The sequence below is a fragment of the Parasteatoda tepidariorum genome, chromosome 2 (assembly GCF_043381705.1).
Source record: "Parasteatoda tepidariorum isolate YZ-2023 chromosome 2, CAS_Ptep_4.0, whole genome shotgun sequence".
NCBI lineage: Eukaryota > Metazoa > Arthropoda > Arachnida > Araneae > Theridiidae > Parasteatoda > Parasteatoda tepidariorum.
This window is the reverse complement of record NC_092205.1, coordinates 72,000,762-72,017,908: the sequence shown is the minus strand read 5'-3', so window position 1 is coordinate 72,017,908 and position 17,147 is coordinate 72,000,762. Positions and strand designations below refer to the sequence as shown.

At 26.8% G+C, this 17,147-nt stretch overlaps 2 protein-coding genes across 5 annotated transcripts in view; one reads left to right on the top strand and one right to left on the bottom strand.

Annotated features, from left to right (window-relative positions):
- The window catches only part of LOC110282490 (transmembrane protein 14C), a 5,673-nt gene extending 2,906 nt beyond the window's left edge, over positions 1 to 2,767 (bottom strand). The window contains exons 1-4 of one of the 3 annotated variants that reach the window (XM_021146011.3): positions 2,630 to 2,767; positions 2,418 to 2,505; positions 1,776 to 1,877; positions 525 to 612 (exon numbers count right to left, since the gene is read on the bottom strand). In XM_021146011.3, coding sequence (XP_021001670.1) covers positions 525 to 612; positions 1,776 to 1,877; positions 2,418 to 2,493 — 266 coding nt within the window. In that variant the 5' untranslated portion in view covers positions 2,494 to 2,505; positions 2,630 to 2,767. Of the gene's footprint in view, positions 1 to 524; positions 613 to 1,775; positions 1,878 to 2,417; positions 2,520 to 2,581 lie in introns of all 3 variants that reach the window. The other 2 variants (XM_021146012.3, XM_021146013.3) reach the window with 2 other exon arrangements.
- Positions 2,768 to 2,929: 162 nt separating this feature from the next.
- On the top strand, positions 2,930 to 16,875 carry LOC107442278 (nuclear inhibitor of protein phosphatase 1). Of its 2 annotated transcripts, none has more exons than XM_043044649.2 (8): positions 2,930 to 3,096; positions 3,182 to 3,238; positions 6,128 to 6,188; positions 6,378 to 6,531; positions 12,535 to 12,752; positions 13,618 to 13,756; positions 13,845 to 13,909; positions 15,622 to 16,875. In XM_043044649.2, the coding sequence occupies exons 2-8, from the start codon at positions 3,210 to 3,212 to the stop codon at positions 15,970 to 15,972; spliced, it is 1,017 nt and encodes a 338-aa protein (XP_042900583.1). In that variant the 5' UTR covers positions 2,930 to 3,096; positions 3,182 to 3,209; the 3' UTR covers positions 15,973 to 16,875. The 2 variants fall into 2 exon arrangements, with proteins under 2 accessions (XP_042900583.1, XP_071033834.1); XM_071177733.1 differs by having other exon boundaries at positions 2,931 to 3,076.
- The last annotated feature ends 272 nt before the right edge of the window (positions 16,876 to 17,147 follow it).

Below are 17,147 nucleotides of genomic sequence, written 5' to 3'. Positions count from 1 at the left end.
CTTCAGATTTATAAATTTCATAATGAAAAACTTAGTTAATGAATATGTAGCAAATCTAGCTATTTAATAGGCTATCGTAGTATGTTATATATTGTTGGGAAAATCATAATTTTTTTTATTCATCCCGAAATAAAGTTTTTGAAATTATAGCTTTCAGTCACCGAACGAAATTATGTAACTTTTAATATATATAAAAAAAATTATGTTTTTTCAAGTTTTATAAATTTTTAATTATTTCCATATTTTTATGCTTTTTATTTTAAAATTCTTTTTTTTTTGTGTTTGTTTCTTGTTTTCTTATATATATATATAAATAACTTCCTAAGTAAAAATGTAAAAACTGAACTTGGTTAATAACTTTTGATATCAAACATAATGATATTCATGATTATAGCTCCTTCTTTGCATGTGATACTATAAATCTTCTGAATTTTAAAATTAACTGGAAAAACATACATAAAAACCTTATGATAAATAAAGATTTGGTTTTAATGTGTTTTAAGAAATATTTGAAAAAATCTTACCTCATACAACCTATTAAACCAGCAGGCATAAATTTACCAGAATAGTAAAATCGATAAGTCATAATAACTCCCAAAGTAAATGTGGCAACTAAAATAATTCAATAGTTATAACCCATTTTGTCCAACATAAATTTTCTGCAATATTTTATAAATATTACATTCATATTCATTCTTTGTAATAAATTTTAACTAACACATAAAATACACATTATTCATAGTTTTAAAACATATGAATCGCAAAATGGAACATACTTTACAATGAAAATAAATCGCTATATATTTTGAAACTGTTCACTTTTCTCTAATACATATACCTACATTTTTGGAGCATGCAATTCTTAACTTTTTCAAATCAATTACGAAGAACTTCTTAGCTAAATAACATCACTAAAAATAAGATCAAAAGATGTACTAAACTTAGTACATCTTAAACAATTATTCTAAAGTTATCATTCAACATTTTCTTTAATTTAAAAATCCCTGACATTCTTATTCCTTTCTCTATTCTAGGAACTCAGAAATTAAGGAAATATCACTGAAAAACCATATTTCAACTCTCACTTAACAATATTTTAGTCATTGTTTATTTTTCTGAATAACTTACATAAGAAATGAAAAGAATTAAACTTTAAGAACTAGAACTTTCAAAAGGTAAAGGAATGATCCTTACAACAACATTTTTCAGTTATTAAGATCTTTTTATTTAAAAAATTAGGTTTAATTTATAACATAAATGCATTTACAGAAGTTATTTTTTATTGAATTTTTTAATTTATTGAAATATTTTATTCAACTTACAAATAATCTGCATTGGAAAACTCAAAAAAATGCAATCCACATTGAATGCAAAAGTTGCATTGTTTCCATTCCATTATAATGTAAACCTTGATTTTCTTTTTTGAGCTATCCAATATTGTATAAGATTCTTGAACGGTTAAAATAAAAGAAAATGATTATGTGTTAAGTGTTAATCAAGCTCTAAAGAAATAAAGATGATTAATACAATTGCATTTACCTTCTTACTTAATTAATGACAAAGTGTAACAAAGAAAAAATACTTTCAGGCTTAAATTGAAGAATTTTATATTTATCAAATCCTTAGCTGCATGCTGCATGTATTTTTCATTTTAAAGTGAGAAGAACAACTAGGTTAACAGCTGAATTTTGATTCAATAAAATTTTGCAAGTAATTAGATTTTACAATAAATGTATAAAATTAAATACATATTCATGTTTTTAAATACTACTTACTAATTGATACAAGAAAATTCTTTCCATCTAAGGAAGTTTGATATGCACCATAACCTAAAACACTACCAAAACCTAATCCAGCAAGGAGAGAACTTGTGCTACCTATGTAAATAATCAGAGAGTGTAATAAGAATCGTAAATTAATTTAATAATAATTAAATAATAATAATTTTTACATTTAAGTTAAGCAAAACTTTGGGGTGTACAGAAATGTTAATTTCCGTTTAGATTACACTGTTTTATTGATAAATACCAACACATTTAATTAAAATCTTTGAAAGAAAATTAATTAATGAAATATATTGTGACACAAGCTATTATTTTTAACATAAGTCTGAGCAGATGAGCAAAAAGTAAAAAAAGAATAGTAATAAGAAATGCTAACAATATTCTATCATATCAAGTCTAAATAATTATAATAGTCACATAATTATTAAATATGTGTTAAAAATTAACTATAACACATGCAAAAAAAAACTATACAGTATAATATATATATAAGTTAAATTCATATAAACTAACTTAATGCTGTTGTTAACAGAAGACCAGTTGTAATAAAAAGTAAATTAGACAGAGACTAAAGAGTACCTCTTAATTATAAAGACATTATATCAAAAATAATTTATGCAAAACACAGATTACCAGCTTTGATGTATCCTAATATACCACCTCCGGCAACGGCTAGGGCATAACAAACAGTTACAACATCTAATCCCATCTTTCTTCCTTTCTATAAATTAAATACTACAAATATAACTTAAACTGAATTAAAGATTTAAAAATAAACAGAAAGTGGTGACATTTACTTAAAAAAAATTACACATCAAAACTGATATTATAAAGCAGATAATTACTTTCTTGGATTTATTTTTATCAAATAATTATCAACTTCGCAGTAACTTCCATAAGATTACGTTTTTGTGTTAATATATAACTTCCTTTTATCCAACTTACAGCTTACTTTGAGAAATATTTTCGCATTCCATATTTTTATTATAATTATCAAATTTATTGAATTTGAAATAATTTTTCTCATTCAATATGTGATTTTTTTTCAAGTTTCAAATCTAATCAAAAAATTTTAAAACAGTTAAAAATCGTGCGGCAAATTTTTCTCTCAAAAAGTGGCAGTTTTCAAAAATCAACACAACAACAACAGCAGGGGCCGCATTTAGAATTCAATTGATTTTTTTTTTTTATTAAAATAAAAAAGTATATATCGATAGCAATAAAATAATGATTTACTCTTGACTGTTTTTATTTTATTAGGAATTTCATATTATAAAGCAAATGTGCCAAAAGTAACTTTAAATTGAACTTAGTAAGTCTAATTTAAATCCAACTATGAGTTCCTCGTACAAAATACTAGTTCTTTAATTAATGAAAGTTTTAAATACTTATTTTAGGTAATATGCCACATTCTGCTTTTTAAGTATGGCGAATCATTACGACATACCCTCTTGGTAAGAGATTTATTATTCATTATAAACTTAACCTTTACTACCTATCTATTTTACAAAATAGATTTTTAAAGTGATAATTGTTTAGATTTTAATATTTTGTTGCAAACTGAGTTGAACATCCATTATTTTCAAGTGCAAACCAGCATTAAATAGTTTATTTTTAGTTATTAATAGCATGTTCTGGTGCCTAGTATTTATTCACTTTTCAAATATTTCATAGCTTTCTCTTTCTGTATTTGCTATTATAGTGAAACCTCCAGGAAATACCACCTCTAAGTAGCGACCTCCTCTATTTATAACCACTTTTGGGGGTCACAGAATTTTTTTTCTATAAACTTTGTGTTGAAGGCAACATTTAGGAGAGACCATCGAAACCTCTCTTAGCAATTGGGCAAACCTCTCCACTAAATGACGAAAAGGTCAATTTAGGAAACACAAAAAAATCTGAAAAGAAAAATAGTAACAAAACAAATAAATAGATTAATATATATTCAAAATGTTTGTGAGTGACTCTTATTTAATCATCTCTGTGGCAGAATAATCGGCAAGTCTTGAAAACTTCCGGGCAGTGGCCCGTGAGAAACTAAAAAAAAACATCACAGAAAGGGACCAACTCGAAAGGTATAACTCGTAGCCACCCCTGGGCAAACAACTACATGTTTTTTGTTTTTTTTTAAATTTGCAAGTTTAAAATCTATTTAGCATCTTGGCGATTGTAGTTGGCACAACAGATCACGATATGGAAATATCCCCCTACAACTTTATGCTGTTGTCAGAGTGCACTAAGGACGATGCTGACAATGATTTATTTCTTAGAGTTGAAAGTTAAATTCGAAAACAAAAAGTTTTTCTAGAAAAAAAATAAGCATCTCAAACCAACAAACCTCTTCTCATCTATTAAAGATAACTAATTTTTATGATATAAAAATGAATGCAAACTTAAGCAAAAAATACAATTGTTTATTTGTTTTTACACATAATTATATCTATAGGGATCATTTTTATTGACGCAAAATTTTATTCATATACAGTAAGGAACCGATTATCCGGGACCATCGCTATTCCGGATAACTGATTTTTCCGGCTTTCTGAATTGCTACAAAAAGCCTTTTTTTTTTTTTATTGTTAAACCCAACTGAAAAAAAAAATATTGGGAAATAATCTTAAAAAGAAGAAAAAACGATGAAGTAATACACTAATGATTATTTCCAAAATGATGGTAAGGTAAACATCTTTCAAAAAAGAAAGAAAAATCCTAAAATCTTATAAGGAAAAAAAAAATTGCGGGATAATTTATTGATTTTCGTTCCGGTTTTTTGGTTTTCCGGTTTTCTGATTTCCGGATAACGGGTCCTGTACTGTATCTGGTTTTAATCACAACAACACAAGTGACTTTTCTGCACTGAAGTTAAAATCTAAAATCGCTTGCGAAAAATCATGTCCCTTCGCTAATAATTTGAAATCAGTGGAGGTAACTTTAGAACGACCAACCTCCATTAACGACCATTTTATAGTGGAACAGAGAGTGGTTGCTACCGAGAGGTTTCACTGAAAAACTGATTATTTAAAATTGTTTATTTAATACTAATCTTGAAAAGAAGGTACATTTAGAGTATGTTTTTATTTTGCATTTTTCATTAGTGTATAGAAAAAAATTAAGTTTTATCTCTGATTCAAAAGACCCGCAACCAAGTTAATAATTTAAAATGTTAAGTCTTAATATTTTACTTTTTTCTTGTTGATAGTTAGATAATTTTGTTTAGTTTTGATTAAATACTTAAAACAAATTTAAATTTATTTGTACAATAGCTTTAATACTGAGCATGTTTATTAGGAACTTATATAAAAGTGTCAGTATCTAATATTTTGATCTAGGTTTATAAATATTTATGAGTGTAAAGATAGGAAACTATAAAGTCTGCTAACTTATTTATAAGTCATGAAATAAAGAATATGGGTGTTGTCTGTTATTGAACTTTAAAAACAATGTTACTTTTCAATATAACATTTGATATTTGCATAGGTAACCAGGGTTCATTGATTTAAATCAGCTTGATTTAAACCNAAAAACAATGTTACTTTTCAATATAACATTTGATATTTGCGTAGGTAACGCCTTTATATTTTCTGATAACACCTTTATATTTTTAGATCAAGGTATGTCAATTAATGGTGTAACAATCATATCTCATTGAGTGAAAAATTCAACAAATTATATATTATAATAATTTTCTTTTTTTTTTCATTTAATTTCAACAACAATTTTGTTAAATTTTCGAAGCAAAATTTTCTTTTATTAATTTAATAATATTTATATTAAGCATAACTTTTTGTAATCCGCATGCTAGTTACTAATTGGATTTTAAAAATATAGTTCTATTATTAAAACATTATGTTATAAATTGCTTTGGTAATGGAAAGTTAACCTGTAAATTGCTAAATTTTACTATACTTATATTTTCTGATTATAAAGAATTCTGTTCAAGCTTCTCAAATTATTTTGTATCTACTGTTATTTAGTATTAGTTTCCTACAGAAAAAATTTGAGGAAAAGATTATATCAAAGATACTGTTGTGTTCTTTATTTAAACGGTATTTTATGGACAAAATATGTAATTCTTGAAAAAAAGATTATGAAGTTTAAATTTTCATTCACCTCTCCTTTCTTTTTCATACTGGCTATTAATTAATTAATTAACAAAGACAAAAATTATTTTTAAGAGAGAAGCAGTGTTCAAAAATTATGTGAATAACTTTAATTATTCCTTTAAGGAGAATGAGCATTAAACTCAACCTATTAATAATATCAGAGATCTAAGATGAGATCAGAACTGCTTAATCTTTAATTATGACTGCATTTAAGATGTGATGAAAATATTTTTATTTTAGGGCTGGAAAACCACCAGTTGGTCTTCATCTTGATGTTTTAAAAATTGATAAGCTGATTCAGGTAAATGTTTGTTTATTACTTGAGCCTGTATTTGTTCTTTGATTTATACTGGTTCAAAAGACATTTTCTTAGGTTTGTAGAAAATTAACTGAAACCTGTGTACTTAATTGTTTTTAAGAAAAATTATTATTGTTGGTTCTTTGTGCAAATATGATAAAAATAAGAAATATTTGTTTGTTTTAATTTTAGAAATTGATGATTGATGAGAAAAAGTGCTATTTGTTTGGTCGCAATCCTGAGCTAAATGATTTTTGTATTGATCATGCCTCTTGTTCAAGGGTACATGCAGCTCTAGTTTACCATAAGCATCTGAACCGTACCTTTTTAGTAGATCTTGGAAGTAGTAAGTTTGACTCTTTAGTAAGTGTTATTGCCTTCTTTTTTTTCTATTCAGAGATAAGCATGCCAAAGCTGTCCTTCTGTACTTGTTAAAAGAACTAGCTTTGGCATCTGTACTACTAATTTACAATTTGGAGACGAAAGTGCCTTATATCCTCAAAATTAATTTATTTATCCGAGAAAGAATTTTTTTCTTATTTTTGGTATATGCTTTTTTTTTTTTTTTCGAATCTAATGAAATTTATTTAAAAAATTATTAGGGTGACCCGGGGTAATTCACGATCACTCTGTTTCTGAGGTAAATAATGATCACCTAAGTTTTATTTTAAAAAAAACTTTTTTTTTTTAAATTAGAGACAATTTTTTTTTTAAAATACTACTACATTAAACTATGAAAAATACCAAAAAAAATAATAATAAATAAAAAAAAAGATTAAATTGGGGTGGTTATTTACAAATCATGTAAATAATTCAAAAATTCTCCTCAATAGTAAGATCAGAAACTAAAATCTACAAAATTTCAGTGATAAAATAAAAAATACTTTCTTTTTAATTTCGAAGAAGTAGCTGCGTGACATCAAAGTTCTACAAATTCCAGGGACCACAAAGACTAAAAAATTATTAATACTTCATAAGCATGTAACTCAATACGGATGAAAACTTAACATAAAGCAAAGAACTATTTTATAAAACTGCTTGTAATTTTAGGTGTTATGATTGTCCTAACGTTTCAAATTTAAAGTGGTTTAAGGTACTAATATAAGGTGAAACAGATGTTTCTTTAATGTTTCTTCATCCATGTATGTTCTTTAGACTTTTAAGTAAATAAAGTCNATACTAAGCTTCCAGAAAGCAAAATTAGTGAATTTCTTTTAATGATTGAAAATGAAAATTTCAGTGTGAGAGGTGCTGCCAGTGCTGTTGACATACCTTACTTAACTTTACACTTTCCCTTCATGAAGTTAAAAAATCCAGCAAAAGTAGCTCATGTGGGAACTCTCTTATATTTCAGTCGAATGAGTTAGCTGATTGCCTAAAATGTATGGCACGATGCAAAGATTTTTGAAAATTTAAAGTGTTAATCTTTCTTCTTGCTTCTAAATAAATCATTTTATTAGCTGCTTAAATATATCTTTTTGGTTTATTTGTTTGATCTTTATGTCTTATTTGTTAATTACCATTATATAAGTATTTTTAAACAGCCCCTTTACAATAAAAACTGGTGATCAGTAAATTACCCCAGAAGTGATCAGGAATTACCCCAGAAATGATCAAGACCTGGGGTAATTCCTGATCACTAAAAATTTAAAATCTTCTAAATTCTAATTAGATTTTCAAACAAAAGAAGGTGGCATAGGACTCATCTCATATAGCGCCAAACTTCCAGTAAATATTAAAATTCTATTTTGAATAGTTTTTTCACAAAATAGATATTTGCATTTCTTGATCAGGAATTACCCCAGGTCACCCTACTAGATAAAACAATGTTGAGGGACCTGCGACTAATAATCGAAGGCTAAATTAATTTTGCTATCCATTAATTTCTTATTGAAAGTAGCATTATTTATCAAATATTCATCACACTGTGTGTCTTATAGTTGACCGGTTCCCAGTAGATCACCGAAGTCAAGCATCACTGACTATGATCAGTGAGTGTGTAGGCGATTGCTTTGATCAGTATGGGAATTGGATTGCCCAAAGGTTCTTTGTATTGGTCCTTATTAAACTGACTACCATAAAGTGCTCAACTTCACATGCAAACTATCTGACTGCCAAAATGGGGGAGCCATCCCCTCTGCAGAAGATCAAAATTGTCATGGCATGTCCCCCAAATTGTTGTCAATCTCCCATTTTGCAGTTCTAGTGTAAAGTAATCAAAGTACTACTACATTAAACTATGAAAAATACCAAAAAAAAATAATAATAAATAAAAAAAAAGATTAAATTGGGGTGGTTATTTACAAATCATGTAAATAATTCAAAAATTCTCCTCAATAGTAAGATCAGAAACTAAAATCTACAAAATTTCAGTGATAAAATAAAAAATACTTTCTTTTTAATTTCGAAGAAGTAGCTGCGTGACATCAAAGTTCTACAAATTCCAGGGACCACAAAGACTAAAAAATTATTAATACTTCATAAGCATGTAACTCAATACGGATGAAAACTTAACATAAAGCAAAGAACTATTTTATAAAACTGCTTGTAATTTTAGGTGTTATGATTGTCCTAACGTTTCAAATTTAAAGTGGTTTAAGGTACTAATATAAGGTGAAACAGATGTTTCTTTAATGTTTCTTCATCCATGTATGTTCTTTAGACTTTTAAGTAAATAAAGTCCCCAGATCAGTATGGGTTTAATACAAAAATTACATATATTTAGATTAATGCAAAAATTTACAAATATAATTAAAAGCATTGCAAAATAAGAATATTTTATTCCTATTTAAATCTAAATTCTCTAATATAGATACATCTTTTTGAAATTTTAAACAAAACAAAAAAATCTGCTTTAATAAATTAAGTCAATAAATTAAGAATTAAATTAAATTAAGTCAATAAATGACAATTTTGTTTATTTTTATTATAAAATTTGCTTCTTGATTTACATTTTAGGAATATTACACCCCTTGCAAAATAAGGTTAAAACTCAAGGAAACCTCATTTTACAGTTTAAAGTTTTGTTACTTTGTGAAATTAAAATTCATATAGTTTAGTCTTAGAAAGAATAATTATTGGAATATGTACCTTCATTAGTTTAGACAAAAATTGCCTTTTGGAAACTCTGAGATTTAAATTAGTGCACCAAATTTATAAACTGATTGCATTTCCAGTTTGTATGTAAATAAAATTGTGTGTAAATTAGGGTACAATTTTATGATGAATTTTATTTTGTTCTTCAAGTGAGATATTTGTATAGAATCTATTGCTCTATCATCTGTTGCATTGTTACCAAGATTTTTACGTTTTGCTGTAACATTTTAATTTTACTCATTTTTAACATTTTACTCATTTTGTGCTAAAGGGAAAAAACATTTTACATGAATTACTGAAATGAATGGCTGTTATCTCCATATTTAATATTATATTCATATTATTATATATTCATACCTGCCAAGTCTCCTGTCTTTTAACAAAGGCTCCTGTAGTTTATGATTATCTCCTGTAAATCTGTATATTCTTGAATTTTTCCGTATTTGTTGAAGAAATTTTTTTTTTTTAAATTTTGCCAATAAAATATCCGATGAGGGCAAAAATACTTCTTATTCATCAACAGATGGTGCTATTGCCAGCGCTGCAGTATGTTGAGTGTTTATACTAGTACTAGTTTAAGTAATTAAAAATAATTGTTTAAGAAATCCTCTTTAGATTAGGATTTATATGCATATTTTTTACTTTACTAAATGTAAGTGCTTATATTATTTCCAATTTTGAATTTCTCTTTTTGACTTACATGATTATGCTCTGTTATTTTATTTCTCCAATGTTGGCAAGTATGTATATTTCTCATATTAATATTTTTAAATGTTATTTATTTTGGAAGTTGAACAGTTTTAATGCTTTATGCATTTTGGAACATATAAATTGAAACTAGCAAATTTTCAAAGATTAACTAATGTAGCTCTATCCTTAAAATCAGTCACTTTTTATACTAATTTCGTGTGAAAATTAGAAAAAGTTATCTTCAAATCAGGAGATGAGTGACTTCGATGCTAACAGGGGTCTGTCTAGCTTTTTCTGAAAGGTACCTATTTTGTGAAAAGTTTGACATAATTTGTGAAAAATTAAAAATTATATTAAAAAGTCAACACAAAAACATGGTAAAAATATAGATTTATCGTTTCTTAAGGGATACAAAAATAAAATTTTAAGAAAGAGTATTTTGTGAAACTACCATTTTTCCTAAAGTTGAACTTGCAAAACTACTGTTTTACCTAAAATTGAATTTGTGAAGGTACCGCTAAACATTAGTGAATTCGGCCTGGACAGACCCCTGGCTAATTAGCTTAAAAATCACAAAAGTTCAAATTGCTTAAAGTTTTTAAAATTAGACTTGTTGTTAGTCTTATATTTAAAAAATATATTTACTAGTTATATATTTTAAAATAAACAACTTTTGAATAAAAACATAGAGACATGCCTTTTAAAGATATAGATTTTTAATCCTATTTAATACCTATAATGTGGATAAAACAATAACCAAAATTTCAATATCTGTATATTCATATATGTCCATGGACAATATTATAATTTACTATAAGGCATAAGAACAGAAAATATCATTTTTTATTTTTATGCTGTTGTAGCATGTATATTAATTTAACTATAAAGTAGAATATGAGGTAACTTATATTATAATAACAATTCAAATGGAACTGCTGATGACATCTAACCTTAGATAAAACTGCCATGTTAATTAAATATGCCACGNTCTAAATGTAAGTGCTTATATTATTTCTAATTTTGAATTTCGCTTTTTGACTTACATGATTATGCTCTGTTATTTTATTTCTCCAATGTTGGCAAGTATGTATATTTCTCATATTAATATTTTTAAATGTTATTTATTTTGGAAGTTGAACAGTTTTAATGCTTTATGCATTTTAGAACATATAAATTGAAATTAGCAAATTTTCAATGATTAACTAATGTTGCTCTGTCCTTAAAATCAGTCACTTTTCATACTATGTAATTTCTTGTGAAAATTAGAAAAAGTTAGCTTCAAATCAGGAGATGAGTGACTTCAATGCTAACAGGGGTCTGTCTAGGCTTTTCTAAAAGGTACCTATTTTGTGAAAATTTTGACATAATTTGTGAAAAATTAAAAATTATATTAAAAAGTCAACACAAAAACATGGTAAAAATATAGATTTATCATTTCTTAAGGGATACAAAAATAAATTTTAAAAAAAGTATTTTATGAAATTTCCTAAAGTTGAATTTGTGAAACTACCATTTTATCTAAAGTTGAATTTGTGAAGGTACCGCTAAACGGTAGTAAATTCAGTCTGGGCAGACCCCTGGCTAATTAGATTAAAAATCACAAAAGTTCAATTTGCTTAAAGTTTTTAAAATAAGACTTGTTGTTAGTCTTATATTTTAAAATATATTTAGTTATATATTTTAAAATAAACAACTTTTGAATAAAAACATAGAAACATGCCTTTTAAAGTTATAAATTTTTAATCCTATTTGATACCTATAATGTGGATAAAGCAATAACTAAAATTTCAATATCTGTATATCTATATATGTCCATGGACAATATTATAATTTACTATAAGGCATAGGAACAGAACATATCATTTTTTATTGTTTTGCTGTTGTAGCATGTATATTAATTTAACTATAAAGTAGAATATGAGATAACTTATATTATAATAACAATTCAAATGGGACTGCTGATGACATCTAACCTTAGATAAAACTGCCATGTTAATTAAATATGCCATGTTGTGAACTTCAGATATATAAGTTTTGTATTTGTATATCTTGAAATTGCATTGCTTGTGTGATTTTTGTTAATAATTATCTACTTTAATTATGTTACTAATATTCTCCTATGCAATAAGGTGAAACTTTTGTACTTTTTTTTTTTTTTTTTTTTTTTNTTTTTTTTTTTTTTTTTTTTTTTTTTTTTTTTTTTTTTTTAAGGAACAAAATAATAGCTTTGCTCTCATAGCCTTAATACTGTTTATAAGAAGTTTTCAATCTTATCCTTAATCGGTTTTTAAGTGTTAACAAATTCTACATTATTGATCCCCAACAAAATTGAACTAACAACACATTTTTTATTAAATTTTATACTGTAATACTGCACAGATCTTTTTATATATAGATATATTCTCATCCTCAATTCTCTCGCAAAGTGATAATGAGAATTTGATCCTTGATGTAAACTTTTTTTTTCCATTGATTTCTCTCTAAATTAGGCATTCTTTAAAAATTATTTATTGAAAAAAAGTTTTATCCGATCATTTATTTCATCATTAATATATATTTATAGCTCATGGTACTTATATTGGAAGCATTAGACTGGAAGCTAATAAACCGACACAACTTCCTGTCGATAGTAAATTTCACTTTGGGGCTTCAACAAGAATCTACATTTTAAGGGAGAGACCTCAAAAAGCTGGTCGTTCTACATCGGAGGATTTAGAGAAAAAGTCAGAAGAATTAGAAGGTGGTCTTTTAGGCTTACCAGAGACAGAAACTGAGCTTGATGTAAGTTTCTTTTTTCTTATTTATTGAATTTTACATCATTGCTACAATATTAATTTATGGTTTTTATGATCAAGACTAAAATTCCTCCTTTCAAGTGCTGTCCAATATTTAAAGCCCTTACACAAATGGTTCTGGAATTATACAAGAGACATACATGCACAAATTCTTCCTTTTATTTTACAACATTGCTACAATATTAATTTACGGTTTTTATGATCAAGACTAAAATACCTCCTTTCAAGTGCTGTCCAATATTTAAAGCCCTTACACAAATTGTTCTGGAATTATACAAGAGACATACATGCACAAATTCTTCCTTTTAATATTGTAGAAAATAATTTATTTTTTTTTTAAAAATTTATCCTAAAAAGCTTCATTTTAGATTGTACACTTAAACAAGTTTCTCTTTAGAAAAGTTGCTATTTACGCTGGCAAATAAGTTTCTAGGACAGAAGCTAATATTTCAAAAAATTGATAAAATAAGCAATATTCAAACTAAAGTTTAACATTTTAAACTAATATTTTTAGTGTACATGTTTTTTTGTTTTTACATTCATTAAAAATCACTGACTATTTATTTTTTAATATTTATTACATTCAATATGTAAGCAAAGAGGTCCTAAATATTTTAATCAGACCTTCTTATTTATAATCTAGTTCACTTTCAGCCAAATATTTTATGGGGCTACTTTTTAAACTTCTAACTCTTTACTGATTTTAAGTAAGTGAAAATTTCACTTTATGTTTCTCCATTCATACTTTATTTTGCAATTGGATGTTATCATGTATTTGATTATTTATCAATATGAAATACATCATTTCTATAATATAAAATACTTAAATTTTATATTTTTTCTCCTTCTAGAATCTTACAGAGTTCAATACTGCACATAATAGAAGAATAACCATGTTAGGCATTACAGATGAAGAAATGAAGCATCCCAATCGAAAGCGCAGCCGAAACACTGTCAGGTTTAGTTACGAAGAAGAAATTATTAACCCAGGTAATATCAACAGAATTTTTCCATATATATTTTTCCTAAATTATATTTATATTAGGTATTGTTATTCTAACTGATATTTTTATTACAGAGGATATCGACCCAACTGTGGGACGTTTTAGGAACTTAGTGCAGTCAGCTATCATCCCTAATAAAGTAAGTTTTATTTTAAGATTGGTTTTTTATAGACTATTTAATATTTATTAGATAATTTTCTTATAGAAGGGTTGTTAAATCATAACAGTGATGGTATATGATGTTGTTAAATTTTGAAATTCCAAAAAATCGCATTTATGTACAAATTAAAGAAAGAAAATAAAACTTTTCATATATTTTGCTTGATAAAATTTTAGTCCATGGAAGCAATTATTATAACATAATTAGATTGAATGGTTCATAAGTATGTCTGTAATATTTCCTTTTTTTTTTTTTTTTTTATGTTAATTGTTTTTCTATGCTATGAAACATGTGTAATGAAAGTTTTTTATAAAAGAAAACCAGGATTTTCTTTTCAGCTAAAATATTCAGGATTTATGTGATTAAATTTAAATTGAAATTAAGTAAATTGAAAGTCCTGAAGTAATAAAATTTGATTTATTTTCCAGATAATCTTTTAAAGAAAAGAAAAATAATTATCCAATGCTCAAAATGTTTATTAGCTTTTTTTGTAAAATCCTTTTCAGATTTCTTTAACATTTTAAAAATTCTTGAGCATATCAAAAATTTTAAATATATTATCTTTTTTATCAAGTTAAAATTTAATTTTTGACCATCTTTGTTTTTTCAAAAATTACAAAAAATTCTGACAAATAAAAAAAAATTTGGCAAATAATAATAATTTCAATTGGCTTGGTGAGACAATACCTCGAGAAGTTGCCACTTTGACAGCCTTTGTAAAAAAAATACATTTTATAATTATTTATTAATTACATAAAGTAATTAATCAACACTACAATAAAGTAATTAATCAACTGCTTGTTTCATGCTTGTTAGTAAAAGTACTTTTTTGTTAAAAAAAAAAGTATGTGCTGATCAAATGTGTACAGATGTGTTGTTAAAAATATTTGTTAGATTTATTGATTACAATTTTTGAGATAGCTACAATTTTTGACACGTTTGATGCGCAAATATTTTTATTTGGCAACTTGGCTATGAAAGCAACAGGAAATTTAAAATGTTGCAAACATTTTTTCATTATAAAATGATTGGCATTTTTCATTCTAAGAATTATAATTTCCAGTGATCAAAATGCTAAATATATGTTTCTTTCATTTGATAAATTGCTCTAAGGTAGTATCATATGTTAATGATAATATGATAGATACAAAATAGCAAAAAAACTTCAATAGACTTTATTAAATTAACTGTTAGGTTCTTGTTCGTGGGAACAAAAGTTGAAATCCTGCAGGTCGAAAAATCCCGTGTATTAAATAGTGACTAATGCATGTTAAATATGTTGGTGCCACTAAGTCCCATAACTAATCAATGCCTCTGTACGGATTTGGAGATTGATCATTCTCTGGTTCAGGTCAAAATTATGATCTGTGGATGGAATGTTATTGGGTCCTCCCTGTAAAATGAGCTGTGACCTGCGTGTAGCCGAAGTCGTATTCTTGGCCATAGATGAGGCCATGGGGGGGGGNGGGGGGGGGGGGAATGCACTTTCGGCCTTGTCCTAAGCCTGCTTGAAATTCGCTTAGATTTCAAGCAGGCTTGCTGGTATTGGCAATAGGCATAAGTAACAACAACAATAAAATAACTACAAAGTAACATAGAAGAGTAACACTGTAACATTCTACTTATCTTTTTGTTTTAATTGCACTTATTATTATATATTTAAATTTTAGTTTATTTTCTCTTATTTTCAGAGACAAAGAGAAGAATCTGCAAATTTGTTTGGCACAAGTCTAATATCTCATCCAGCCAAAAGAATGGCACAATCATTACATACTGCCGGAGAGCACCATCGTGCTGATTCACTTTACGGTCCAATCAGTCCTTTGTTTGCACCATCTCTTTCTGTTAAACTTGGATTGCACTTGCCAAATCCAGCACCTGACATTGACTTGGAACCATTAGAAGTGGCTCCCGACTATGCAATGACAGTAGCCAATCCAAACGTTGCCAATGAAACAAACTTATCTCAAGAACCTAAGAAGAAGAAATATGCTAAAGAAGCTTGGCCTGGGAAAAAACCAGTGCCTTCTCTACTGGTGTGAAATAATTTTTTGCAATAAATTTAAATAGCTGAGAAATGAGGGTATGGCTTACGTGAGTTTGCTTCTAAGTTCAAGACTAAGAAATCGTTGTTTACGAGGGACATTCTAGTAAAACATTGCTTTCTAAACTTTATGTATTAATTGTGATGAAATAATTTATGCATTATCTTTTTTTCTGTAGTACCTCTGCCAATGCAGTATTTTGTCAATTCTTAGAATGCGCCTGGCAAGAAAACCATCTTTGCTACTTAAAAGTTTTCTCCAAAAAATATTTGTTTTCTCTCTCTAACGGAAAGTTAATTGACGATGTAAAGTTATATTTGGAATTTTCTTATCTTGTGCAACTCTTTGTTGCAAGGTAACACCTCTACATTGCCATGGCTTTTTTCTGGTGAAAATTATCTGAAAAACAGCGATACTGCCTTTTTTTAATTTCCTTTCCCTTTTTTAATGTCCTTTTTCCTTAAACAATACTTCTCTCTTCTAAATGGATCTAAAATGCTCGTTTAATTGCAAATTGAATCTTATTTACACAGCTTTCATACTCTAAACATTATAACGGATTCAAAAGTAATAATAAATATTTAGCCTACATGGATGCTAGTCAACTAATTTAATGTGTTTGTAATTTAATTTGTTATATGTTCTAAAATATAAGAAAAAAATTAATATGGATTCAGAAGTCTATTTTCTAGAAAGAGGAACTACATGAAAAAAATAATGATTAAGTTATTTCACTATGATAAATACTGTTTAGCTGACTAAATCATTGTTATATTTGAGCATCCCTCATTGTCAAAAAATTCATCTGAAGAATTTCGTGTAAGAGTTCATTGTAGATTTTAAACAACATTTTATAAAATATATTCTAACAGCAAATAAAAATTCCTTTTCATAATAAAATAATCATCTTGTCCTTTTTTATTTTTTCAAACTGATGACACCTTCCTATAGCCAAGAACATAGCTTATGTTCATTCCTATATATATAAATGGTTTGTAGATACATAAAGCAGTAATAAAAGTCTCATGTTTTGGACACTATAAAATAAAACCATATTTCTTTCCCTTTTAAATTAATGTGATAATAAATGTATATATATATTAACCTGTAAGTGGTTTTTAAAATTTTACAGGGTTGCCACTCCACAGGGAAAACCTGGAAAATACAGGGAA